Below are 25,076 nucleotides of genomic sequence, written 5' to 3' on the forward strand. Positions count from 1 at the left end.
TCAGTGCAAACTACTGCATCACATCGGTGATGCAATCCACTTTCAGCATACTCTCATAATATAACATCAACATATATAACATCCAAATAAGAGCTGAGAGAATAGAGCAACACAAAATCATATTCCAATAGTCAGAAAAGAAAGAACAAGATGGTTTACTAGCTGAATCTAACAAGAGTCTTCATAGCAATATTTTAGAAACTAAATTGACAATTATTTGCTACTAGGACCATAATCAAGCTCTTAATCTTCATCTTCCTCATCACCATCACCTCCTGCTGCCTTTTTGGCTGCTGCCTTCTGGTTCTTTCGCTTCACTCTTCCAGGGCGGCCTCCACCAAATGGGCTATTGAGAGCAAAATCAATGTGCTTAGCCGAGTCAACCCTCACCATAAAGGAAGGAATGTTCACCACCTGGCGGCCCACCCTGCAACAGGAGGTTCAAAGGAATTTATTCAAGACATCCACAGGACCACATCAGGGTCAAAAAGTGAGAATTATAGAGCTAATCCTTATACAGAAACCATCAGAACATAGTATGAAAGAAATTGTGATGGTTAGATATATTTTAAATATGTAATTAGCCAACAGAAAATGAAAGAAAACAATCAACTTTCTTTTCATACATGAGAAAGCTAGATGCTGCGTCATACGACCGATATGAGATAAGCATGGCACCATGCTTAGTAGTTACAGAGTAGAGGTGGTTGTAGTGCAAAAATATTGCAAAACAGGACTGCTGCTTAACTAACAAACCGAAGTCATGAAAAAAGAATAATGGAACAAGAAACAGAAACAAAGCCAATGCTTTCACAAGGGACAAGAAAAACAAGAATATTTATAGCAGTTCAAACTTAATGAATTGTGAAGAATTGGTTAATGGTCAGAATTCTAGATTTTGAAGCATAAGGAAGAAAATAAAATCTCCTTAAAGAAAAGCTTGATCATTCAAAGACAGACTAAACAAGTAAAATAAAACTGACGTGATAGCATGGCATCCTGAGAGTGTTTGATGGAATAACTCAGAACTATGAGCCAGTAATGATATGACATTTTATAGCATTTCTGCGTAAGAACCAAACACAACATTGTTTTTTTTAAAAACAAAAATCTTGTGTGCCATCATGATAATCCCAAAATCAACTAAAAATCTGATTTTCCAAAATGAAATTGGAAACTATATTACAGTTATATTATGACTGCAGGTAATAAATAGAGGGCAAGACGCTGAAAAGAAAACCAAAATTATATCTTAAAACCAAAAATATGATTGATAAAAGCCTTGCCCAGGGTTCGCCGTACCAGGCCAAACCGAACGGTACACCCTGTACCGGGTTCAGTACCAGTACCCTATATGAGAGGCGTACAGAGTGTCGGTACGCTGAAAGGACATCATAACGTACCGTGCCAATATGGTGCTAGTCTAGTACCAGTAAGGCTGCAAATGGGTCGGGTTGACCCGTGACCCGACCCGCGTAGAATTTTAGGACCCACGGGGCCGGGTCCTAAATTTGGACATGTTCTATTTTTCGAGTCCGGTCTGGGTCAACCCAATCTCACTCCGACGCGGCCCGACCCGACCCATTTTTTTTGGGTCAATTTTGGATCGTTTATCAAAAGATCTGATCCGATCCGACCCGAACTTGGATTACCCGTTTAGACCCGCAGGCCGCAAGCCTAGATCTGGAGGGCCATAGGCCGCCAACTTCTCCTCCGAGGTCTCGTTGCCCGAGGCCGGATCCTCACTCCGTCTCCTCACGTACCGAGCAGACTCATCGGGGGATGTCGACACTGTGCTTTTGGACGAGGTCGTGGAATGGGGTTTTGCCGGTCGGGAGCTCAAGGAGGGCGTCTAAGCTGTAGACGTCAGAGTGAGGGGTGAAAAAGCGGGAACAGGGGTGGCGGGTCTCCGGGGCGCAGTAGAAGAGGGAGGAGGGGAGGTGGTCGTCGTCGTCGTGGGAGGGGAGGAGCCAGGGAACGAGGCCATAGTCAATGAAGCAGGACTCGAAGTCGCCACCAAGGAGAACGTTGGACGTTGGAGGTTTTGGAATCCGAGCCCCCTGTCTGGCAGAGGAACCCTAGATCTGAAGAAGTCGAGAAGACCCTTCCTTCCCAAATTGATCTCCCCCTTCTGCACGCCCGTGCATCTCTTCTGTGTTCGGCAACTTCGGCGTGCTTCGTCCCTTCTCCCAAGGTATGTCCCTCCTCCGAAACCCTCTTCCTCCTCCTTGGATCTCACTTGCGACCCCGACACCACCCTCTTCCTCCTCGGATTTCACCTGCAACCCCAGACCCACCCTCTTACTCCTCGGATCTCACCTGCAACCCAAATGCCACACTTTTCCCCCTCGGATCTTACCCCGATCACGATGCCATGCACCCTCTTCCAACTCCTCCTTAGATCTCACATGTGACCCTAACGTCGCCCTCTCTAGACATTGCCCTCCTCCTCCTTCGATCTCACATGCAAACATGATGCCGACATCTCCCGATGCTGTTTTCTTCCTCCTCCTCTCCCCTCTTTGACATGCCGCCGTCACTTACTCGCATATGCGAACCTGACCCGGATCCGACCCAGACCCGACTCGGACCCTAATTATTCGGGTTGGGTCTGGGTTATACATGGACCCGACCCGGATCAGACCCGAATTATTCGGGTCGAGTCCAAGTTATACATAGATCCGACCTGACCCAAATGACCCATTGGGTCCAAAATTATGGTTGTGGACCCGACCCAACCCAATCTTCAATTGGGTGAAGACTGGGTCGGGTCTGGGTCTATAATTAGGATCTGAACGAGAAATCGGATCGGGTCAAAGTCACTCAAGATCCGACCCGACCCATTTGCACCCCTAGGCACCAGTATAGGGTCCGGTACCGAGATGACGAACCTTAGCCTTGCCTAGTAGTTTGTGCCTCAATTAACAAATCCTTCAATCACCATTGCCACCAAATCAATGACTTGGCATTCTACCTCCAAAACCATAACTATTTCAAATCTCCTTGACCACAGATCCTAACCAGTTTATCTTCTCATTCCATGCCTCTTTCTTGACCTTCCGATATGAAACCAAACCAACTTCTAAGTTCTAACCAAGTCTTTTTTTATTGCACCTGCTCACGCCATCCAAGGGTGCTTTGGCAGTTTAATATTAACCTAAGACATATTTTTCTTTTTGACTTACAAAGACCCTGTCTGCTATTATAACAAAACTCTTGGAGGTATGACTCCACCCACATTTGACCCAATTTTTGATATATTTACAGAAGTACCAATTATGAGACAGACTAGCCAGGAACGATTCTAATGGTTCTTTTCCTTTTCTCCCGTTTATTCCAAAAAAAATTAGCTCTTTTTCTTTCTATTTCCACTCCATACAAAAGGCACATGTATGACACATGCCAAATAGTAGTCCTAATAGTCCACAAGAAACAAAACCGAACTACAATCACTCTTAGCTAGAACCATGGAAGGGGAAGGGAAGTCATGATCCCAACTTACCGGTCAAGCTATATAAAGCAAACTCTGATACCCGGTTAGCATGTCAAGTGACCTCTCTTGGCAAACATGAGGTAGCATTAAGAAAAAGGATAGCTCAGCAAGCATACCACTGCAGAGACGGTGAGATTTGCAAGTATATGTGTTGTAGGGAGGCGGCCAATCTATGACCGCCTGAGAATCACCTTCGAACTAAAGTGAGGAGACATGGATATTCACTTATCTGCAAGGCCCTCTTTTTATTTTGTATGTATTAACTGCCATCTTGAAAGGTTAGCCTGAGTCATTGACTCGAGGACTGTCAAGCTGGGGGCTGCAGGAGCGGTCTCATGAATGTGACGGTGATTACCAACCAGGCATTTGCTGGGAACAACAAACGATTCGAAAATACAAACACCGAACATTCTGATTAGGAAAGAAGCAACTATTAAAAGAAATAGATGATCAGGAATTTTATTTGTGAATAAATACAAATGACTCTAAGGAAAATATTTGAGCCTTCTATTGTTATATGGGCTTTCAGCCGTGCCTTGATTAGACTGTGGTAAACATGGGGCACACAGTAGCCACACACATACAAATATATATAGACATGTGACAAAGCCCAGATAATAATGATAGGTGCCTATTTGCTACTAATCTAACAAGCATATTACATAAATATCAGTATTGACAAGTCCTTTCTAACTTTAAGGCAAGAATACTATCGAAACAACTAATGGGAGACTCCAAATGAAAAGGACTAAAATTAATGCTACTCATAGATCTGGTGATCTCACAAAAGAATAATATTATTACTTATTGTGCCCAGGCAAAAAGATATCATAAGAGAAAAGAAAATAGTTAACATAAATCACAAAATGGAGATACCATGGAGTTCCAGAATAGTTAAAGAGGAAGAATGTCGCTCTTTCAATCACAAGAATTTCAGACAAAATCATCATCACCACACTCTCAACTCTCAAGCAAGAACAATGAAAAAAAGATATTCAAAAACATAAACAAGATCCATAGGAAAAAAATAAAGATACCATCAGAGAAAAATAGGTTGCATCAATCTAGACATCAAACTGTCTCAGACGACCGTCGTGAGAAACATTAACTTATTCTCATCATATGGTGCATCCATATATTTTCACTTGAAATAAGAAATTAAAAGTGCACATAACTTATTGGGGAAAAAAAGCATCTATGGTAAAAATGGAAAAGAGGAAAAAATATAGAGAAAAAGAAAAAGAAAATGGAGATAAGAAATCACGCCATCAACCAGCACTTATTGTCTAACTTTACAATCATTTGCTACAAAATTATCAAAGGCTCAAGGCACACAACACATTTTGGTCTCTTTTAGCCTAGGCACAAGGAGCAATGCAAGGAGCGCGCCTTGACGAATTGAGGCACAAAAAACACACAATTACTACTAATTATGAATTGTATAAAAATATTAGGTTGCATCAAATATCCAAATGCAACAGGGGACTTAGACCAAAAATAAGAAGAAGATAATACCCTGTTTCAGCATGAAGGAAAAAAAGGGATTTAGTACCCAGTTTCGCATCAGCAAACCAGAAGAAGAATAAAAAGAGAGAGGCTTTGTCCCCTCACATCAGCAGAACAAGAAAAAGGATTAAAGAAAGACTAGGCACCCTGTTTGTCATCACACAGCAGCAGCAGCTGCTGAGAAGAAGATGATGATGAAAGAAGAAGAAGACGACAAGGGACCAGTCCCCTGTTTCACAGAAAAAGATTTTGTCCCCCATTTCACATCAGCAAAACAAGAGAATGGAGAGGTTTGTTGCACCACCCTCAAACTGCCATGAGTTCCTCTTTTCCCACTTTTCATCACTGCTGAAGTCAATTAATTTCTGAAGACTTTACTTTTAATTGTGAAGCTTTGATCAGCTTTAATCAAAGTCTATGATCTAGTCCTGCAGAAGCCCAACAAATTGAGTTTATATAAGCAAGGCATGACCATTTTGTGCCCTAGTGCCTCAACAAGGAATACACATTTGTGCTACCTATGCACCTCACTGAAGGGGCTTTACCTCAACACAGGCAAGGCACTACTTAGGGTGGGCTTCACCTATGCTTTGCACCTAGGCGAGCCTTTCAAAAAACTGGTTTGCTGTCTCATCGCTTTATACTGTTCTAGAAGTCAGTATCACTTTTTTCAGCAAAGAACTATATGAAGAGCATTGCAAATGAAAGGAAGAATGAAGAGTTACACAACTAATATATATTTTAACATATTTAAAATAATATTTAGATATTAACTCTGGCTTCTTTATTTTTGTCATCCCATATAGCATTTTTTTTCCCGAAGGCTACATTTGTTTCAAGCATAAAGCAGGCATAAATCATAGACTAAGGCTAACACTTGTCAAACAACATTTGGGAAAGAGGCAAAACAAAGGAATAGTTATGCTAGTCAAATATGCTTGTGAAAAGCATTAGCTATTCCAAGGGAGAGCTGTCATAAATTATTCCTGGCATAAAAGTTATCATCCAAATGTTATTCCCAAATGTTGACCCAAATAAAAAAAATGGAATAATTCGTGGCATTATGATCCTCACAAGCCAAACTTTAGCTATTCCCTTTTTTTTTAATGAAAGAGCCAAACAAAGCCTAACTTCAGAAATTTCAAGGTACCATAGACTAAATGAATATATGTCTATAAGTAGAATTCAGGTTGGCTCGACATCCAAGTAGCACATGACTACTGACACATTTTACAATATCTGTATCTGACTAACCACCAAAGTTTTTCAAGTAGTCGGATTCAAGAAAATGTCCCCTGTACAGGTCGAGCCAAATCGACACAAAAACGTCAAAAACATGTAAATAACTACACTGCAGCCTGACATACCTGATGTGGCGCTGCCTGATGAGGACCCTGGCATGATGGATAGATTTGGCCATTCCAGACTTGAACACCTGTGTCTGGAGCCGGCGCTCGAGGAAGTTCTCCACGGTGAGGGCCAGAACATAATCAAGCTTGTTCTGGTTCTCATCAAGAAGCCCGAACCGGTTCATCCGGCGCAAGAGGGCCTCTCCCTCAAATATCCTCCGTGGATTCTTCTCATCGAGGGTGAGGAGCTCCCTTGCAGCATTACGGATGCGACTCAGTGCATACTGGACCCTCCAAAGCTCCCGCTTGCACCGGAGCCCGTACTCTCCAACAAGCTTCAGCTCCGCATCCAAACGCTCCTTCTCATATGGACGACGGGGCTTCTTGAAAGTCTTCCCATCTATAGATATTAGTGTTATTCCGGTAAAACATCCCACATAATATAAATAATCGATAGCAATACTAAATCCTCAAAAAGGAAAAAAAAATACGAGCATAACTAATCAAAATCAAAATCTATTTGATGAAAATAAAATTTAGAAGATGTAAGGTATAAACATATATCTCCCCATATATTGGAGATTTAACTGCTTTTAACATACAGATACAAATTGTTAAAATGGAGATCCAATTGTTCCAAACGAGTGTGATCGACTTATTATTCCAGTTCTCCCCATCAAATTGAACACCTCGGGATAAAAATCTCAATTTTTTTGAAGTAACAAATACCAACTGAATTCCCAATGCCTAAAATAACAAAGAAAAAAAACAGTAGCAAAACAGATATTACGTAAATCTAGAGAAAGCATTAGAATATAATCTAGAAATAAAACGTACATCTAAAAAGGCCGATATCGCATCGATTAGGATTAACTCAACTAGATTGAAAAAACAATGAGCAAAATTAGCTATATTAATAGCAAAACGTTCCAAATAAAAAAGAAAACCGGCAAGAAACGATTGAAATCAACGATTAACGACTTCAAATCGAGTAATCTAGCGAGAGAGAACAAGATCTGGAATAAAGAACGAGGAGAGCAGGAAAGAGACTCACAGTTGCGGTAGAAGCTAACGTGGACCATGGCTTGTTACCTCGCCGTCTGCTCTCGCACGCTCGCTCCCTGATGCCAAAGGAAAGAGGAGCAGCAGGAGGAGGGCCGAGAGATCGACCGCAAAACCCTAGATCGCCATTTTATAGGGCCACCCCGAAACCCTGGCTCGTGTCTTGGGCGACCCATTGGGCTTGGCCTGGCAATGAGGACTGGACCGGGTCGGCCATTTATGTTCATAGTGAATGGGCCAACACGACTGTTGATGTAATCGGTTTGGCCCATGAACTTCGGACCGCTGGCCCAATAGAACATGTTAAAAACTTTGGAACGCCAGAGATAAGTCATATTTTCTCCTACTTTGTGATGATCATGCTTGTCTGTATACTATCTTGCTGATGCAGCTCCCAAGAGAGGGGATAAAAAAAATATCTGGAAGAGTCAATGGCTCAATATAGCTTTGTATGCATACAATGGGCATGAACTAAAAAGATGAGAAAGATCACATGATTTAAGTTCTTGCTGAGTGGTTAAAGTTTCTGTTTGTTTGATTGCTGCAACTTGAGCAATAGTTGATACTCTTAATTTGATCGCCCAAATCTCACGTTCAGGGATATGTCAGTGGAAGTGTGTGGCTTCTGGTATTTGCATAAGAGGCGGGGTTGAGGACTGGGGGTTTGCTATCTTATCCCACTCAACTGCGATATTCATGGTAGGCGTAGGAATAGCAAAAAATAGGGTACCAGCAAAATTTGCCCTACTTGTACCTGAACTTATTTAAAATTTTGTTATCTAAAACCGTTCCAAGTCCGATTAAGAATTTGCCCAAAAATTCCAAATCCGTTCCATTAAAAAACCGTAAATCCGCGAGTATCTGAACTCGCCCGATGAATCTTTATTCGGATCAGGTTATTCCGGTCAGGTCTGGTACCTGAACCGAAATTATTAAAAAAAAAAAGAGCCAATAATATTAACTAAAAATAATTATAAATAATTTAGCAAATAATCTAAATACAAATGAGTTTTGTAGCTTATTGGTAAATGTGGTAGTTAGATGTCTTTGAGTTTGGAGATTCAAGTCTTCTCACAATATATATGTTTTTATAAAATTTTATAAGATATATATATTATATTTCATCAGCTTCGCGGAAGGGCCAATTTCAAACCAATTCTAAACCCTAATGGGTTTTAATTTTAAATCCCAAACATGTTCCAAATCCTACAGGATTTTGCTGAATAGAATCCTAAGGTTCGGGATGGGTCGGATACCCAAAAAGACCCACCCGACTGCTATCTCTAGAGAGGTGTTTGATAGCAATCTCAAAGACCTGAGACTCACCAGGCCTATCAGAAACTTCTAATTTTGCTGCACAACAGACTTGAAGCAGACCTTTTGAGTGGTTTTTGGTAGCTTATAGGTATATGCAATGACCTGGATATTCCTCCTAAGTAGGTTATCCTTGGTGGCCAGCCTGTCATTTTAAGAGAGATCGAATTAATACAGAACATTCTCACCTTCAATAGGATCCTAGTTTGCCTCATAGCTCCATCCTCCATGCCGTTGATAAAGCAATTAGCTAATTTCCCCAAGTACAGGCCTTGTGAACTTCCTCTCAAGTCATACTACTACTAGAATATCACCCTGCCTTTTGAGAGACCAAATGAGCATTCTTTGCTTCAAGAGGATCCAAGTTTGTCATATGGAATTATTTGCCTGATAGTTCAGTCCACATCATTTGATAAGGAAAAGCATATTTCTCTCAATACAGGCCTCATGAACCTCCGCTCAACAACATACTACTGCTTCTGCTGCTAGTATTACTGATACTACCGCCACTACTATGATCTCTCACAGAGAGAACCACTATATATTTTCTTGTAAATTTTCTCCAGATGGTAGTCTAAAATCCAGATGGTAGTCTAAAATCTGCACTCGAGCTTCTTGATCGGGCACTAGCTTAAAATGTTTAGTAAAGAGGATATGCTAATGTACCAAAAAAAAAAAGTATATACTAAACTTTAGTCAGATGCCCACTGTCCAGTTAAAATTGAATCCCAGCCCAATTGACCATTTAAACTAGCTACAGGCCACGAATGTACCTTCCACCTTCACAAGGCCATCTCAGAATTGGAACCTGTAGAGTAAGAAATTAAAGATCACTATATCAGAGACTAGCTGGCTGCAAGAATAAGAAGTCATGACCTAAGGAGGCGCTAATAAAAGGCATTCGGTGCTTTGTTGAAGGATATAGTAAGAGGAGGAACGGAGTATAGCAATAAATATAAATACATACAACAAAGATCCAAGGAGATCCTCCTCTGGGAAGAGGTAATTAAGACTACTTTTTTGAAGGATGGAGAAAGAGAAGGAAAAGAGTTACAGTTTTATGGATGTAAATTGTAATGATGGATGCGAAAAAGGCTCTAAATTATGTTTAAGGAATAAATAGATCCAAATGCCGAATGAGGACTCATATGACCAAACCCCAATAATTCAGATGCCATTTGTTTTGGTTACAGTTATAATCATATTTGGGAGAAATTATAGAGTGGGAGAGAGATATACTCTGAATTACACAAGTACCCTGCAGTTGTTCTGTTGATCATATGAGAAAGCTCACCAAGAGAATAATGCTGCTGGAACACCTAAAATAGTATATATTATTCGCTCTGTCGAGACACCTGCAGCTTGATACAGATTCTCATTTGCCATTAAAGGGGAAATGGGCACACCAATAATTGTAATATAAACAATAAGTCAATGGAAAAACTACAACTAAAGAAGCAAAATTTAAAATTCCAGACCACTTCTCGAAATTTTAGACAGCAAACCACAATTCCACCACTCATCATCCAAAAGAATCAAAAAATAACACAAGGAGCTCAGCGAGAAGCAAAACAGACCAGATGGCAAAATTGGAATTAATGATATCAAACATTTGCCGACTGAAAATCAGTTGAAAATCAGCTGCAACAACACAATAGTTGGAAAGATATCAGAGACCCCACAACTAAACCTCATCAAAAGCATCTCTCCATTCAGATACTCATTATCCTAAACAAAATTTAGGCTTCATATAGAGAACAATACCAAAGCAAAACTACTTTCTGTTTCCATCCCATTGGATGTCCATATATATGCATAAAATTTTACTATCCATTTCCAGATAGCTCGGTTAAGAAAGCAAACTGACACAACATACTTCGGCAGCCAACCGCTTCAAGTGAAGTCACACCAGGTTACTTTGGACGAATTGAATAAATGAGAAAATAGCAACAGAAAAACCAAGACTTCCTACAAATGATACAGGTCTATGCTACTCTATGCCCTGTAAACCTACAAAAATTTCATACATAACTAATCAGAATCTGGATCTCCATCAACAATATCTGGTAATGAATCAAGAGAAACAGAGTCAGAATCATCCATCGGCTCCTTTCCCTTATTCCAGACAGTTAACCCTCCATAACCACCATCTGCATCATTTTTGAGATTTGAAGCGCTGAGGTCACCTCTGCCAGGCACCATCATATCACCAGAGTAAATGCCAGCAGCAAAATTTTTAGATTTATCAGCAATATTGCTGATATCCGCAGCATCACTTGAAACCATGTATTCTTTGCCTAGAGGCATCCCATTACTGGAAACTACATTTTTGTTGGGTGATGCCCACTCAGAGCTAGCTGCAACATCGATGCAAGTACTGGCATTGGGTTCTTCCATATTTTCTTCTTTACCAAAGCATTCCATCTCCACATCAATAGTGCTCTCCTGATTGCCTTCAACAATCTTATTACCTACAGCACAATGAACCGCCGCATCCTTTTCCGCTAGAGAATCTTCCAGTAAACCAGGTGCAGGTTGATCAGCATTGTTATTATGTTTACTCAGGTTGCTGCCATCTGCTGCAGCCTCTTCATCATTACCCAACCAATCGAAGTATTGTTCATCATCCTCCGAATCATTAAGAGCTCCAAGACCACCCTTGGACAATGAAGGCACATTGGCTCTCTGGTTGGCGACAAATATATTTTCCGAGAACCTGTGGTTGGCAACTGAAAAATCCACCAAGGGTAAGGCCCGAGGATGGATGAGAACTTCCAAGGCCAGCAGGGCATGTGCGCAGAATGTAGAAAGTGCTGTTCCAGTTTCTAGTTTTCCTGGAAGACCATGCCAATAAATATTGAAAGCAGTCCAATGTTTAACAGATCTTAGTTTTATCCACTATTTTTGTGATATGTTAGGAGATTTAATATACATGCTTTAAACAGTTACCTCTGCGGAAAAGTTCAAGGCCTTCTGATAAATATGGAGGGCGAACATGAGCTTGTGAAAGAAGGGATGCTAATAGTGCCTGTAATGCGGCAAGTTGGAATTCAGCTCGTGAGATTGTTGGTTCCTCTGTTAAAATGACAGATTTTCCCTCGTATGACAATCCCATGTCACAGGCATTTTTTGCTACATTTATCAAAAGTAGGTCCACATTTGGCCGCCAACATTCTGATCTCAAAGAACCACCCTATAAAAATGCCAAGAATATTGCATAAGAACACTTCTCAGTTGCTTTGCAATGGCTGAGCCTTGAAAAGTTAGCGAAGCACCACAGTAAAACTCAGAAACCAACAAATAAACACCGACAGTCTCACAGAACAGGTAATTATTCAAAAGCAGTTCACAGCAAATATATCATTTCTACACAACAATGATCAAGGCAAACATGCCCGCCATCTAATCATCATAGCTTAGCAGGTTGACACCAGGTTATACCATGGTCTGATCCATAATAGGATAATGATTGCCTCAGAAAACTATGGAACTAATTTTCTTGGAGTGGCATCAAGGACTAACCAAAGCACCACCTATTCAGAAAGGATATCCTCAACAAGAAAATTTGAGAAACATGAAAAATAATAAAGAAAAGTCAGAGCACTACATCGTTACAATGACAGGAAAGAGTTTCTTATCAACAAACTTATATTAGTTTATGACTTTTAATCAAAATCACTTCTTTTTCAATAAATTTTCTATCACAATATATGAGATGCACGCGACCACACTTCATAGGGCATTGAATTATCTAAGGGTGCAAGTCAAGGTTTGTAAAGTCTTGATTATTTCATCAGGTAGCTAATACTAAGTTGAAGCAAAATATCAGTTTCTCTTGGCTAATAAATGTGTAAGGATGGACAGATTTTAAAAGACCCAATGTATTCTGAGATCTTGAAGATATCATGGTTCTCATTGCACACAAACTCCTCTGTACATCCCAAAGAAACTCCTCCATTAACCTCCCATCATGCCGCCCTCTCCTCAGGTTGCACACTTCCCTCAGTTTTTACCACCCAATCCTGTGATGAAAACCAAGAAGAAATCACAATTATCAACATTTTTCTGCAGAATGGATATCAAGGACCCCAACAAATACATGGATGAGGGCAGTGTCACATGGAAGTGAAGGCTAGTAACATCCCAAAATTGTAGCCGAGGTTAGAGCAAATGGCACCTATAAAGCATAAGGAGGTGGACGGGTTGAGGGAGTGAGCTAGCATGTCACAAGGTGCCATGTGGTGGACTAGGTTGATTGACCAACTACAGAGGATACAACCAGTAATTTCAAGCTGTTGGTGGTATGAGGCATTCTAGGACCAGTAAAGTATGAAGAGAGAGCATTGGACGTTGTTAGCTGAGAGACAATGCCGTACACTATATTGAAATATGAACAATGAAAGCAAGATTAGTTATTGTTTTAGGCATTGATTTCAATAATTTGTAAAAAAGATTCATTCTAGTTAATTATTTCTTCCAAAAAAAACTTGAGAAATGTATTGATATCATACTTGCTGACACCTCGAGATATATTGGTTTTGTATCAGCCAACATAATAATGATTAATACATGCATGCTTGCATCCACACATACATACATCAGTCAATGTTTGATGCCAATATCAATGTCTTGGCTGAGATCCCGGGCAATTTGGAAATCACGGTCCATGTTGACATCTTCTATGCAATCAATTATGTGATGGAAATGCATTGTGTGTCTCTCAGGGTTTCTAGGCTTGAGAAACACAGTGGAACCTATTTGTCCTACAATATCTTCATTTACTATCTTCTAGATTATCCTACAATATTTATCCTGTTCTGTAAGAAGATTAATTAGTTTGCTGTAAAGGACAGAACATATTTGTTCTGAAAATATTTTTTTTCTCCAAGTATATTATGGTCAATGCAATATACATTTGAAGATTTTAAAAAAAAGTATGCATCTAGTCACAAATATATACTCATGAAAGTAGGAAGTTTCAATTACTTGTATGTACAAATGTATGTCAAAGTTATGTAGGAAAATGCATATATTTAAATGGCCAACAGCAACTAAAAGCATTAACATATACACATACCACAGTCAAAAGAGCTTCCAGTGTTTTAAGTGCAGCTATCTTCACAGAAAGAGGAGTAACTGGTTTTCTGTTGATCGCTGCAACTTCAGGATCAATGCTATTTAAATGTTGCCTTGGTGATCCAGAAGCATGCTTCCTCTTCCGTGGGCTACTTTGCTTCAATGTCTCACTTCCTACTTTTGATGAGTATAAATTCGAGAACATTAAACTGTTCTCCGGACTATCTTTCAGATCAGCAAAAGCATTATTGATTACTTCCTGAGCTAGGTATAAAGCCATCCCTGATCAAGATCCAATCCTGCGAATTAGTAACCAAATTACTTGATTATAAAGCAAGTGAACAATTCATTGAAAATAAAAGAAAAAGGAAAGAGAGAGGAGAGAGAGGGGGTGAGAGGGGGAGGGGGTTTTTGAGCCTGATTCTGTATTATGAATATTGTAAATATATACAATTAAAAAAAAGTCTTGTGAACAAAAAAGACATCTTTAGACACTTTTCAGTTAACAATATTAAATTATACACGAAAGAGCAAATAGAGATAAAATAAATAAACCTAGTTCAGTTCCTTTCACTGTATTCATCTATTTGGAGAAAATCATTATCATGGAGTTCATGCATTGTAGATTGGATAGCTTCGATGCATTGACAAGTACATTAAGAGTCCATTACAGCGTTGACAGCATTAAAGTAAATATAGGAGAACCATACTCACAGCAGAACCATAGTCCTAACTACAGAGCATTGTGGTGGTGACAAAACGGAGATGAGGGAAGAAACACAACTTAATCAGGAAGTAGATATAAGCTATAATATGATGGATTTTCTTGCTTGATATTGTATAACTTCCCAATAAACATCTCTTCAGCTTTAAAATAAATCAAACTATTTGAAAAATCATGAAGTGCGAGAATTTTTGGGACACAATTTCCACCACTGAAAAAACAAATATTTAAACAATGATGTGAGGGTGTAGAAACAGATTATATAGTATATACCAACTTTTACTAACCCCTCTCCAGTCAGATAATAAAAAATACATCTGCACCTACAAAACTTAGAGACTTATGTGCATTTTGAGAGTGAGATTGGTTTTTACTCTTTAAGTTTGCCAATGTAAATCGTAAATATAAAATGTTAAATGGCAATAGAATAAATATTATGGTATTACTTGCAAGGATGAGCATTAAATACTGTGAATTTAGTAAGAGTAGGATTATAAAGTTTTGAAGAATCTTCTGAAATGAAGACGGAAACAAGTGATCCAGAAACCAATTCGGGTTTCATGACGATGCTTTCAGTCAACAACACTCTTCTTCTAGTTACGCAGTTAACTAGACAATCCAGAGGATGAACAAACAATGCAAAACTTCAACTCTGTTGGAGAAGCATGCAATAATGCCAAGAGACAGTTTAGTGCACTCTGATTTCATGTAAAAGGTAGCATTAATGATATACTTAAGCAATAATTGACATGCAACAGCAAAAATCTGAAGGCTAGGTCCTGACAAATTTCACAAAGGAATGGCATCCCAGCTATCAGTCAAATCCTAGTAGTCTTAGTTTGGTATAATGTGAAGTCTACACATAGACACACATATGCATGCATAAATGTACAGATATACATACACATGTATACAAACATATATATACATATATAAGTACATATAAAAATGTATGTATATATTGTACATGGTTTTAAATACCATGGGAATTGGAGACCCTGGATGATGAATGTCCCATCCCGGTCCATTTCCCAACTCATCTCATCTCGACACTCAGGACAATGAGACCCCACAATTCAACTGGTATTTAAAACAATGATATTATAGCATTGTCAATACTCAATATGTTAGAGTGATAATTGACATGTATGAGAGGTTACCCTCTACCCTTTAGTTCTTTACATTCAAACCTTTAGCTCATTGTATATCGGCGTCATTTGGTGAGATTAGATTATGTTAAGGGCAAGAGTAGAATAGTCAAAAATAGTATACTGAAAATTAGTTGACCTTTTTTTTTTTGAAATATGCATGGTGAAGAGATTTGGAACCGAAATGATGGCAAATAAATAAATGAGAATGATCGTATCTCAATATAGTTATTACACAATAAAAATGGATAGGTGAATGGGGGTAAACATGCGATTCTACAATGTTGACTGCTGTATGCTGGCAAAACTTGGAAATATATTTTATATGTTATAAATAATGGTAGGCCCAACTTTGTTTGTGAATAAGGTATGGGGCCTTAAATTGTGGTTGTTACAGAAATCAACGGTACTGGCGAGAATAACAGGAATGACAAGGGTAGAGGGCATAAATAATGAAGGTAGAGATGGAGATGGCAGAATGAGCTTAGAGTGTCATGAAAAGAGGATAAAGTAATATAAAAAGCATGACTGGAATGAACATGATGTTACAAAAACTGGTGCAGCTTGAAGAAGTAGAAGCCTTCAAGCTTCAGTGGTCAGGGCCAAGAAGAGAAGTGCCAAGGGAGTCACTTATGTAAACAGGAAAAGGTATAAGGCATCATCTGATATTCAACAACTATGAGAACTATTCAAGGTTAGAACAAGGCTATGCCATGCTTTGAATATTAAGAACACTAGTATCTCAAGGCATTTTCTGCCTGGATGCATGTCCTCTACTACACATTTATGTCATGAACTTATGTGTTGTGCCACCGTTTGAAATGGTTATGGCATCATCTGATTTTGAACAATTATGAGAACCTTTCAACTTTAAGGTTTGAATAAGTGTATGCAATGCCTTCGAGATAAAAAACACTACTATTTTACGCAACATCTCTGCCAACAGAATGCATGTCCCCTACTACGTATTTATCTCATGAACTTTGCTGCCAACATTTGAAGTAAACAAATGACACAGAATTGTAATCTTTCTTCTTTGATTAACAAGGTGGGACCGATCTCATGAACTCAAAATGCACATATGTATGTCCATCACTCAGGAGCAGCTTCATTCCAGCAACACAAATTTTGACCATGAAGTATTGTCCAGCTGTATTTCCATTAAAATGAATTAGGATATCAAGGGTCTTATTGAGGAAGTATGACTTACCGACACCCATGGAGATCAGCAAAATCTGCATAATAGAATAAACTCTCATCCTTATAGAAGGCAATGTAGCTCTCCTGAAATACTCTGTTAGGAGTCGCACAATGTTAGCAGCATGTGGTAAGAGTTGGCTGCAGGAAAAATAGCAAACACAATTAGGAAAAATCTTAAAACAATCAACTTCTATATCCATAGCACAACTGGATTAGATAAACTAATGAATTTTCAGCAAGCAATGGTTTTAGGAAATGAAGCTGAACAAGATCCACAATCTCGGTATCGAGTACTGTATCGGTACCTTATCGATTCAGTATAATACGATACATCCCTGTGCCAAAATAACTCTCTAACTATTTTTCTCAATTTTCATCTCGATATGCCTCGGTATGGACTGGTACGCACCTCAGTACATCTCGGTACAGGGTGGTACACCTCGGAATGGGACGTATGCCTTGAGACGGGTGGTATGAAATTTGTACCGACTCGAAGGTGTGTTTCATACCAGTTTTCTTTTGGTACGGTACGGTACAGAGCAGTATGGCGAAACTTGAAACTAAATCTCAATTTGGCTTTGAGAAATGGAAAATAAACTTTATCTATAAGATAAAGGACTAACTCCAGAATAAAAAGTTCTCAAAACTATTCAAAGGAAACTAAGCCCCAAAAAAAAGTGTTAACAAGTGCAAGAAAATAATAAATATTAAATAAGTGAAAGTGCCATTTCATCATATAAAAGAAAATAACGGACACTATTTCGAATGTCCTCTGTTCTATCAGAATGATAGCATTTTTTTCCCTACTTCAAAAGGAACAAAGAAATAATATACAATCCTCACCTTCGCACTCCTTTTATTGTCGCAATTAAAAGATCCAAGCTTGCTAAATGCAATTCTGGAAGCTCTGAACAGAGAAGTTCTTGATGCATCACAGTTGTGAACAGCAACAAGGATTCATGCAAAGAACCATCCACTCTAAGCACCCTCCCAACCAAAGCCAGTAAAGGGCGAACAGGAACCGCTACCTTTTTGACAATAAAACACATTGAAAGTGGGTTAATGACTTCCTGAGTATCACATATTCCAGATGTTCCATAATATCTAATTTTGGAGGCAAGCAAAAAAATATATGACACGAGATAAAATGGATATGCAGATAACCTGAACAGGATAAGGATTAGTAAGCATCATGCAGCAACAATGCATCAGAGTAGACACTGTGGGAACTAATAATGCATGAAGAACTTTTGTAGCTGGTTGAGATGCTTCTTCAGACCCCAAATGACCTCCCAGTGGTGGAGGGGGATCTTTTCCTGGTGGAACTAACAATCTCACAACCTCAGAACCTTTAGCTTCTGCTACATATGTGTAAAAATGTTAGTTCCCAACAATATAGAAAGAACAAATAGTCAGAGTGAGGATATCCTCTACCTTCTAGTCCTTGGAAGGCATCATTCAGAAGCCTATCTATTGTGATTAAAATCTTTTGCATCGTCAAAGACCAGCTATCTTCATCACCTTTTACCTTTGGAAGTAATGCTAAACAGTGGGCAAATTTCTGAAAAGAAAGTAAGAGAACAAAATCTGTTCACCCTCCACTTAAAAACCTCAAATGACTGCCAGTTGAGAGCAAATAGAAGGCTCTTAGCTCAGCCACATAGATGAGACATTATCTATTGCTTGTTCAGATGACATGATTAGGAAGAGAATGTTCTAGGAAAAAAGCAATCTCTCACCTTAGAGGTATGTTTATTGCACTTTGCTGACATAATCTTTGACGCAAGGACAGCTTCAACCTGCCATACATTATCTACCGAGTTAGCATTCTCACTGTAGTTTTAACTGAAACGGTTTAGAAAATGCAATAATCACCCAGAACTTAAATAGTGTGCCATGTAATCAAAATTTCCATGCAGAATGCAGCTAACAATTAATACTAAGTACTATTACAGGTTTCATCCATTTATAATTCCTGTTCAGGATTTCTTGACCTTTCCTCAACTTTTCTCCCCTTCTGCACTGCTATGAACTTGTTTTCAGCTTACTTCTGCTGGTCTTTGTTGTGCATGTACCTATCACATGAATTATTTCCCATCAATTTACCCAATATCAATTCATATGTTACCACCAGTGTGCCAACAGTTTCCAAAACTTTTCATCACTGTGACTTCATTAGATGTGTTAGGCCCACTTATTGTAATCTTTTGGTTGTCAGCATAGAGAATCAATCAATAGGATTGTTGTTTCCGCAAGTTGCTATCACTGTCACTTTTTTATGGGAATACTCAGGGTCATCTATCCTATTGTTATTGGAAGCACTTTTTTATTACTACACAATTAAAAAAAATAAACATCCGGAAATTTTTTCCATTATCATCTATATTCAAAAAAAGGATGGTTATTATTGCACCTTTTCTAAAGGATTAAAAGATAGTTGTAAGGCTAAACACTGGAAATTTAAGCATAAGCTTGAAGTTGTACGTAAGTTTCAGCATACGTATTGAGCACATGGTTGTACCTTGTGAGATATTGAATTAGCTTCTCCACTAAAAATGAAACTGATATCAATTGTAGTTTTCCATTAAAGAGTATGTGATGACTATGTGATGCAAATATATCTGAACACAACATATTTGCTGACATCTGCAGATTAGCAGAAATTTTTAGTATCTTCATCAAAATAACTACAACTAGTGAATAAGTTATCTCACCCAAATAACAACTAAATTGCTCATCCACGAGTATAGATTTTTCTTATATATCTTTTAATAAAATAAATGTGTACAAGCAACACCAAGCTTATAGGAATGAAAAGGGCATGCTTTCCCCAACAAAAAACAAGTAGAAAAGATGGGAAGGGACTTACATTATCATAATGTCGATGCAAAGAAGATGGATAGAATGTTATGAGGGCAGATAATAAATCAATTGCTCCTTCCTATGTAGACATGCAGCACAAAAAACTCATAATTCCATTGTCTTGCTATCAGCATCCTGACAAAGAAATAAACCACAAACTCCTTGACATATTAGACTCACCCATACAGCCTCTGCACCATCATCATTTAATAACTGGTGAACTGGCTGAATAAGTCTCCCAGCAAATGATGTTGCATCCTTCTTTAAACTAGGAAAACCAGCCGATCTGATATCCAAGAAATAAGTCATATGATGCCTAATTGTATGAAAGAAAATGTTCATATGAACATGGCCAAAAAATTGCACCAAGAACATTATGTAAACTTCCAAAGGTTAGCACAATCTAAATAATGTAACTGAACATAGCAAGAATGCTTGATAAGAAAGTTCAATAGAAAAGAAGCCTTAAATTAGGATTGAAGAGTTCTCAGTCTTGTCCAAATATGCTACATTGGCTTGTTAGACCAAGCTTCCAACATAAAATAGGAGCAAGGGAATTACAGCTTATTGAGTTTGGCTTGACATTGTAAAGCAATGCCACAGATGGTATTTCACAAGAAACTCTGGAATGTTAGGAGTTGGAAGCTATAGTGTGAATCCACTAAACAGGAGAGAAAGAGAGAGAGAGAATCCACCCTCCTAGAAGGACTGAGGCCTCAATCCTACCAATCCAAAATCAATGGCAGAGATAAGATATGAAGGATCCACACCGTTGAGTATGCTCTACATCGTTAAAACTACTATGAAATCAAAGATCATGTCTTTTGGAGGTCATTTGCTTACACATCAACTGGTTCAAAAATACATTGTTTTAATGGCTTGACATGATGTCTAGCATGATTTATGGTTTGGAAGCATCCAGATATATTGAATTTGGTTATACATGCATTATGATGTGATTCATGGTATATATCTCAATTCATATGTCATCTCATATAGTTTAGAATAATAATATTATTACCACCATGATTTTTGGTGCTTGCTCGATGAATGGATAGGAGGCTTCAAAAATACATGATTTTCAGTTTCTTAATAGCTTTTATCATGTAGATGTGTGGATTCTCAGTTTGAAATGTCATATAAGAGCCAAGGACCATAGTCAATTAAGCATAGGTTAAAATAAGTCAAGCAAAATTGATGAAAAAGTCAAGCACAGTTTAGAAAAAAGTGCTGCAACCGATTCAATTGCATGAGGCATCTTAAGAAGCAATACTACTATCATCATGTAAGTGCAAGTTCAATTCAACAGACCTTGTGAAAAGATCAGCCAAGGAAGCGCAACATGCCACTTTCACAAAATGTGTGGTGGATGGCGGCTGTCAACAAGAAAAGGAATGTATATTAATTAAACATGCATGAACACATCATTCATACGTGAGTACAATATGCTGAAGCTTCAATCATAAACATATGACAGGATCAACAAAACTAGCATCAATAAAATACACAACAGTCACTACTACAACATTCTGTCTATGCTAAATATGAACTGAAATAACATCTAATACTTTCAAGGGACCTCTAGCTATTGAGATAGATTACTTGGAAGTTGGATGGTTCAAATTCAGCAGAAATTAAGTTTTGGCAGAAACTAGAATACTAAATAAAGTTTGTTTTTCTTCTTGGAATAGTTTATGCAACCTCCTTCGCTTTTAAAAAAAAAAAAAAAACTTCTTACCAAAATCTTCTTCCATGCTAATTCTCCTGTTATTTCCTTAAATATGGAAACAAAAAAGTCAAATCTGAACCTAGACTTTAAGATAAGAAATGGTCCTAACAGATACTTATACAACAGTATATATAGAGGGCAGGTGATCATGATTTCTTAGATCACAAGCCATATTCCAAAGTAGCTCAATAACAATATTGTTCTAAAGAGTGAAAGCCAGGTATAAAGGCTCTAGAGGTCATTGAGACCATTAATATATGTCATCAAATGTCAGGATACAACAAAAATAAGAACGGACTCCTTTTTTTGGTCAAGGCTCAAAGGAAATAGGAGTCAACCCTCTTGTCCCCCTTCCAATTGATAAAGGAATGCAACTTGTAAATCCTTTTCAGTCCTTGGAGACCTCCCCCTGTTCAATCTATGATAAAGTAGTTACATAAACATATCTTATCCGCATGGTTACAGATCCTACATCACAATTGGATCTTGTGCAAGACCAAATCTTTTGATAGTTTCGCCCAACTGTTGTGGTTTCCTGATATCCTTTACCCCAAATGAACCTATATGTGAACCCCATTACAATGGGGCTGTTCCAATGAATATGCTACATATGGGCCAAACCATCACGACTATTACACCTCCACTTCATCCTTTAAACTTCTTAATTGGGAAAACCAAGCCTGCTCCAGCACACTAATCTGTAACTACCTCTTTCCCTTTTTTACAGACCATTGACTTTACAACCATCATTTTCACATTATTATCTTGCATTGATGAATATCTTTACTTCCAAATATTACGATCAACTCAAATAGAGAGTTGGTTTTACAACTTCCTGATGATTTTTTTCCTTCACAGGTGCATACTTTTCAATTAGAAATAGCCACCTACTCTACCTTCACCATGATACTTGATACGTCCTCATCTACCATTTCTTCGTCTATAATAATATTATCAAAGTAGTGATAGTGATTTGTATAGCAAATCTTTTTTCCTCGATATTCAATGCTTCTTCAATTCCCACTGAAACTTCAAAAGCAGCATATATTATCCCTACATTTCAAGAACCCAAATTTCTTGAGATTCATTGTAAGATACAACATGAAATTAAAGCAAAATACAGTCTCATCTTGGATTGCTACTTCATGAATATCCTAAACATTGTCAACATGTAGACCCATCAACCATCCTCTTCGACCATCAAACAACCTCACTTGGTTTTCAAATTCAAGCCATTGTAGTTTGTGGTGCTGAGTGTAAAATTTATTGATCAATCACCCAAAAGAAACCTTAACACATAAATTTCCCGCCATTAGGCCAGTGTATATCATGAGATTATTTCGACTTGTTGAAATATTGTTTAGTTGGGTCGAAGATAACTCTAGACATATGAGTTTGCCACTTTAATAGCTTTTCCCTGGATAACTGAGGAACAGTTTCAAGTTCTTATCAGCTTCAAGGTCGACTTATTCTATCATCTTCAGTATTACTTACATTTGCTTATGTTTATATCTAATTATCATCAAGAATATAATATTTTGCCGCCCTCCTATTCACTTCCTATGTGGCAGAAGTTTATATAATCCCAGACCATCATCTACCATATCAGACATTAATATGACATCTTTAATTGCATTAGAAGTGAATGGTACATTCCCAAAATCCATCATCCCCTGTAACCCTTGCTTCCTGGTGAATGGCAAACCTGTGCAGGTACCAGTGTTACAATTAGGACAACAGGAAGATCAGAAAACATATATTCAAAATCATCAAATATTTGAATTAAGAATTAAACAATTGCATTTGAAATTTAAATTAAGAAAAAGGTCTCATATAATACTATGGACAAGGTTCCACTGTCAGGGAGGGTTAATAAACAGAAGTTGATACTAGTACCTGAATATTTGAGAGAAGCTTCTGGAACCAAATAGAGAATGATGCTATGAAACGGTCGGAGCTGCACTCTTCGCAAGTCACGCCTAGCAAACATGTACCCGCCCAACATTTATCTGGCTAGATGATTTAAAATAGAGAGAAGAAAACAGTTGGCTGGATAATTGATATGAAAGTGTTGAAGTCGAAATCAAACAAAATCTAACAGGCAACTTGGCAGCATCTGTTGCCAACAAAACATTCATATCCAAAATTTCATCAGAATATGTTGCCAACAAAACATTCATATCCAAACTTCCATTAAAACTATGACAACACAGCCCTGAAGAGATAATTCTAACACGCAACTTTGCCCTCCTGAAGGTGAAACCAAGAAACCGCCCAACCTGGACTGAGCAAACAGCAATTTAGTGTACGTTATGGGATAAGCACAAGCTTTATTGATTTAAGAAAGAAAAGGGTTCTTTCACTAAATTTCTGGCCTCATCTAATGACATTGAGGTTTCAAGTTTAATTAGTATCCTCTCTTTCCCGAAAACTGTCGAAGCTCTTTCTTGTCATATAGAATACAAAAAAAAATAAATTAAAACCAATGATGCCATATGAAACCAATTCATAAAACCCTTTAAAAGCTTCGATTTGTATTTACTGCCTCCATTAATTCAGCTAAAAAAATGAATTATCACATTTAAGTAATAAAAAATGAATGTAATCAAACAAAGTTATTTCTTCTATTCTCAATACTTTATCAGTATACATGTTTATTTTTTCAGGCTTCATGTAAATTTACAATTGCATCTGAAGAATAATTACTAAACTTGTCGAAATAAGTTCCGGAAAAGAAAATAACTAGCACAAAAACGAAGATCTTCGTTCTTCCGAAGTTCCGACTATAAACGAGCTGCAGAACTTCCACGATATGCTCAAAGAAACCGCATTTCGAAAATTTTTCTCAAAAATCCTAACTTTTAGAGAACAAGAAATTGGAAAAGAGTTGAACAGCTACCATATTACTGGAGACCAGCAATAGGAGGCGATCAACCCAGGCATCGACAGCGGATCTCCAAGCCTCGATCAGTTTCCCATCGGATGGATCAGCGAGGCGCTCGGAGAGGAGGCCGTGGGTCTTCACGTAGGCCAGGATGGAGGAGAGCTCGGCGGGGCTCGGGAAGGGGCGCTTCTCGTCGGGGAGGCGGTCCCTCACCAGCGACCGCAGCATCCGAGGCCTCAGCCGGTAGTCGTTCATGCCCTTCAAGAAGTCCATGGCCGCCATTGGAGGCGACGACGACCTCAGGTTCGGACACCAGCGAGAGAGAGAGAGAGAGAGGGAGATAAAGGAATTAGGGTTTCTGTTCTTTCGCTGGGGGTTAAAACCCAAGGGGGCGGTGGCCGTTAGAGTCGAGGATTAGGGTTAAGTTGACGCGTGGGGCCGAAGGGCGGCGGGTTTTGGGTGGCCCGCGAGGCTCTTTGGCTGGGGCCTGGGGGCCAGGATGGCGACAGAAGGATCGTTGATCAGAACCGTCCGCTTGGGAATGCCCGTGATGGGGTTGGTTGTGGATCGTCCGATTGAAATGGTTTCCCGTTGATCGACTGATGGGAGGTCGTGATTGCCTTGCTTGTGAAGATATAGGAACCATTGTCCGCGGACGGAGCAGGCAAGATTTACCCTCCATTTGTTATGAAGAATGGATTGAGGAGAAAAAATTAAAGATAAAGAGGA

The 25,076-nt window shown here is 38.6% G+C and overlaps 2 protein-coding genes and 1 non-coding gene across 4 annotated transcripts; all 3 read right to left on the reverse strand.

Moving 5' to 3' along the window:
* On the reverse strand, positions 1–7,550 carry LOC103720232 (small ribosomal subunit protein uS4y-like). Its single transcript, XM_039134302.2, has 3 exons — positions 7,403–7,550; positions 6,367–6,748; positions 1–427 (listed from the first exon to the last, which is right to left on the reverse strand). The coding sequence occupies exons 1-3, from the start codon at positions 7,428–7,430 to the stop codon at positions 244–246; spliced, it is 594 nt and encodes a 197-aa protein (XP_038990230.1). The 5' UTR covers positions 7,431–7,550; the 3' UTR covers positions 1–243.
* LOC113463594 (small nucleolar RNA Z161/Z228) lies at positions 4,529–4,622 on the reverse strand. Its single transcript, XR_003388095.1, has one exon. It is a non-coding gene; the product is annotated as a small nucleolar RNA Z161/Z228 (small nucleolar RNA).
* Positions 7,551–10,286: 2,736 nt separating the features above from the next.
* On the reverse strand, positions 10,287–24,737 carry LOC103719992 (proline-, glutamic acid/leucine-rich protein). 2 transcript variants are annotated; one of them, XM_008809489.5, is made up of 13 exons: positions 24,363–24,737; positions 23,360–23,476; positions 21,046–21,110; positions 19,915–20,020; positions 19,742–19,813; positions 18,612–18,671; positions 18,307–18,433; positions 18,037–18,230; positions 17,716–17,900; positions 16,883–17,010; positions 13,802–14,082; positions 11,674–11,917; positions 10,287–11,558 (listed from the first exon to the last, which is right to left on the reverse strand). In XM_008809489.5, exons 1-13 carry the CDS (start codon positions 24,627–24,629, stop codon positions 10,756–10,758), a joined length of 2,649 nt encoding a protein of 882 aa, XP_008807711.3. In that variant the 5' UTR covers positions 24,630–24,737; the 3' UTR covers positions 10,287–10,755. The 2 variants fall into 2 exon arrangements, with proteins under 2 accessions (XP_008807711.3, XP_088568084.1); XM_088711958.1 differs by lacking the exon at positions 19,742–19,813.
* Positions 24,738–25,076: the final 339 nt, after the last annotated feature.

Source organism: Phoenix dactylifera, chromosome 15, assembly GCF_051530095.1.
Source record: "Phoenix dactylifera cultivar Ajwa chromosome 15, Ajwa_hap1_PhDact_Kaust_v1.1, whole genome shotgun sequence".
Lineage (NCBI taxonomy): Eukaryota > Viridiplantae > Streptophyta > Magnoliopsida > Arecales > Arecaceae > Phoenix > Phoenix dactylifera.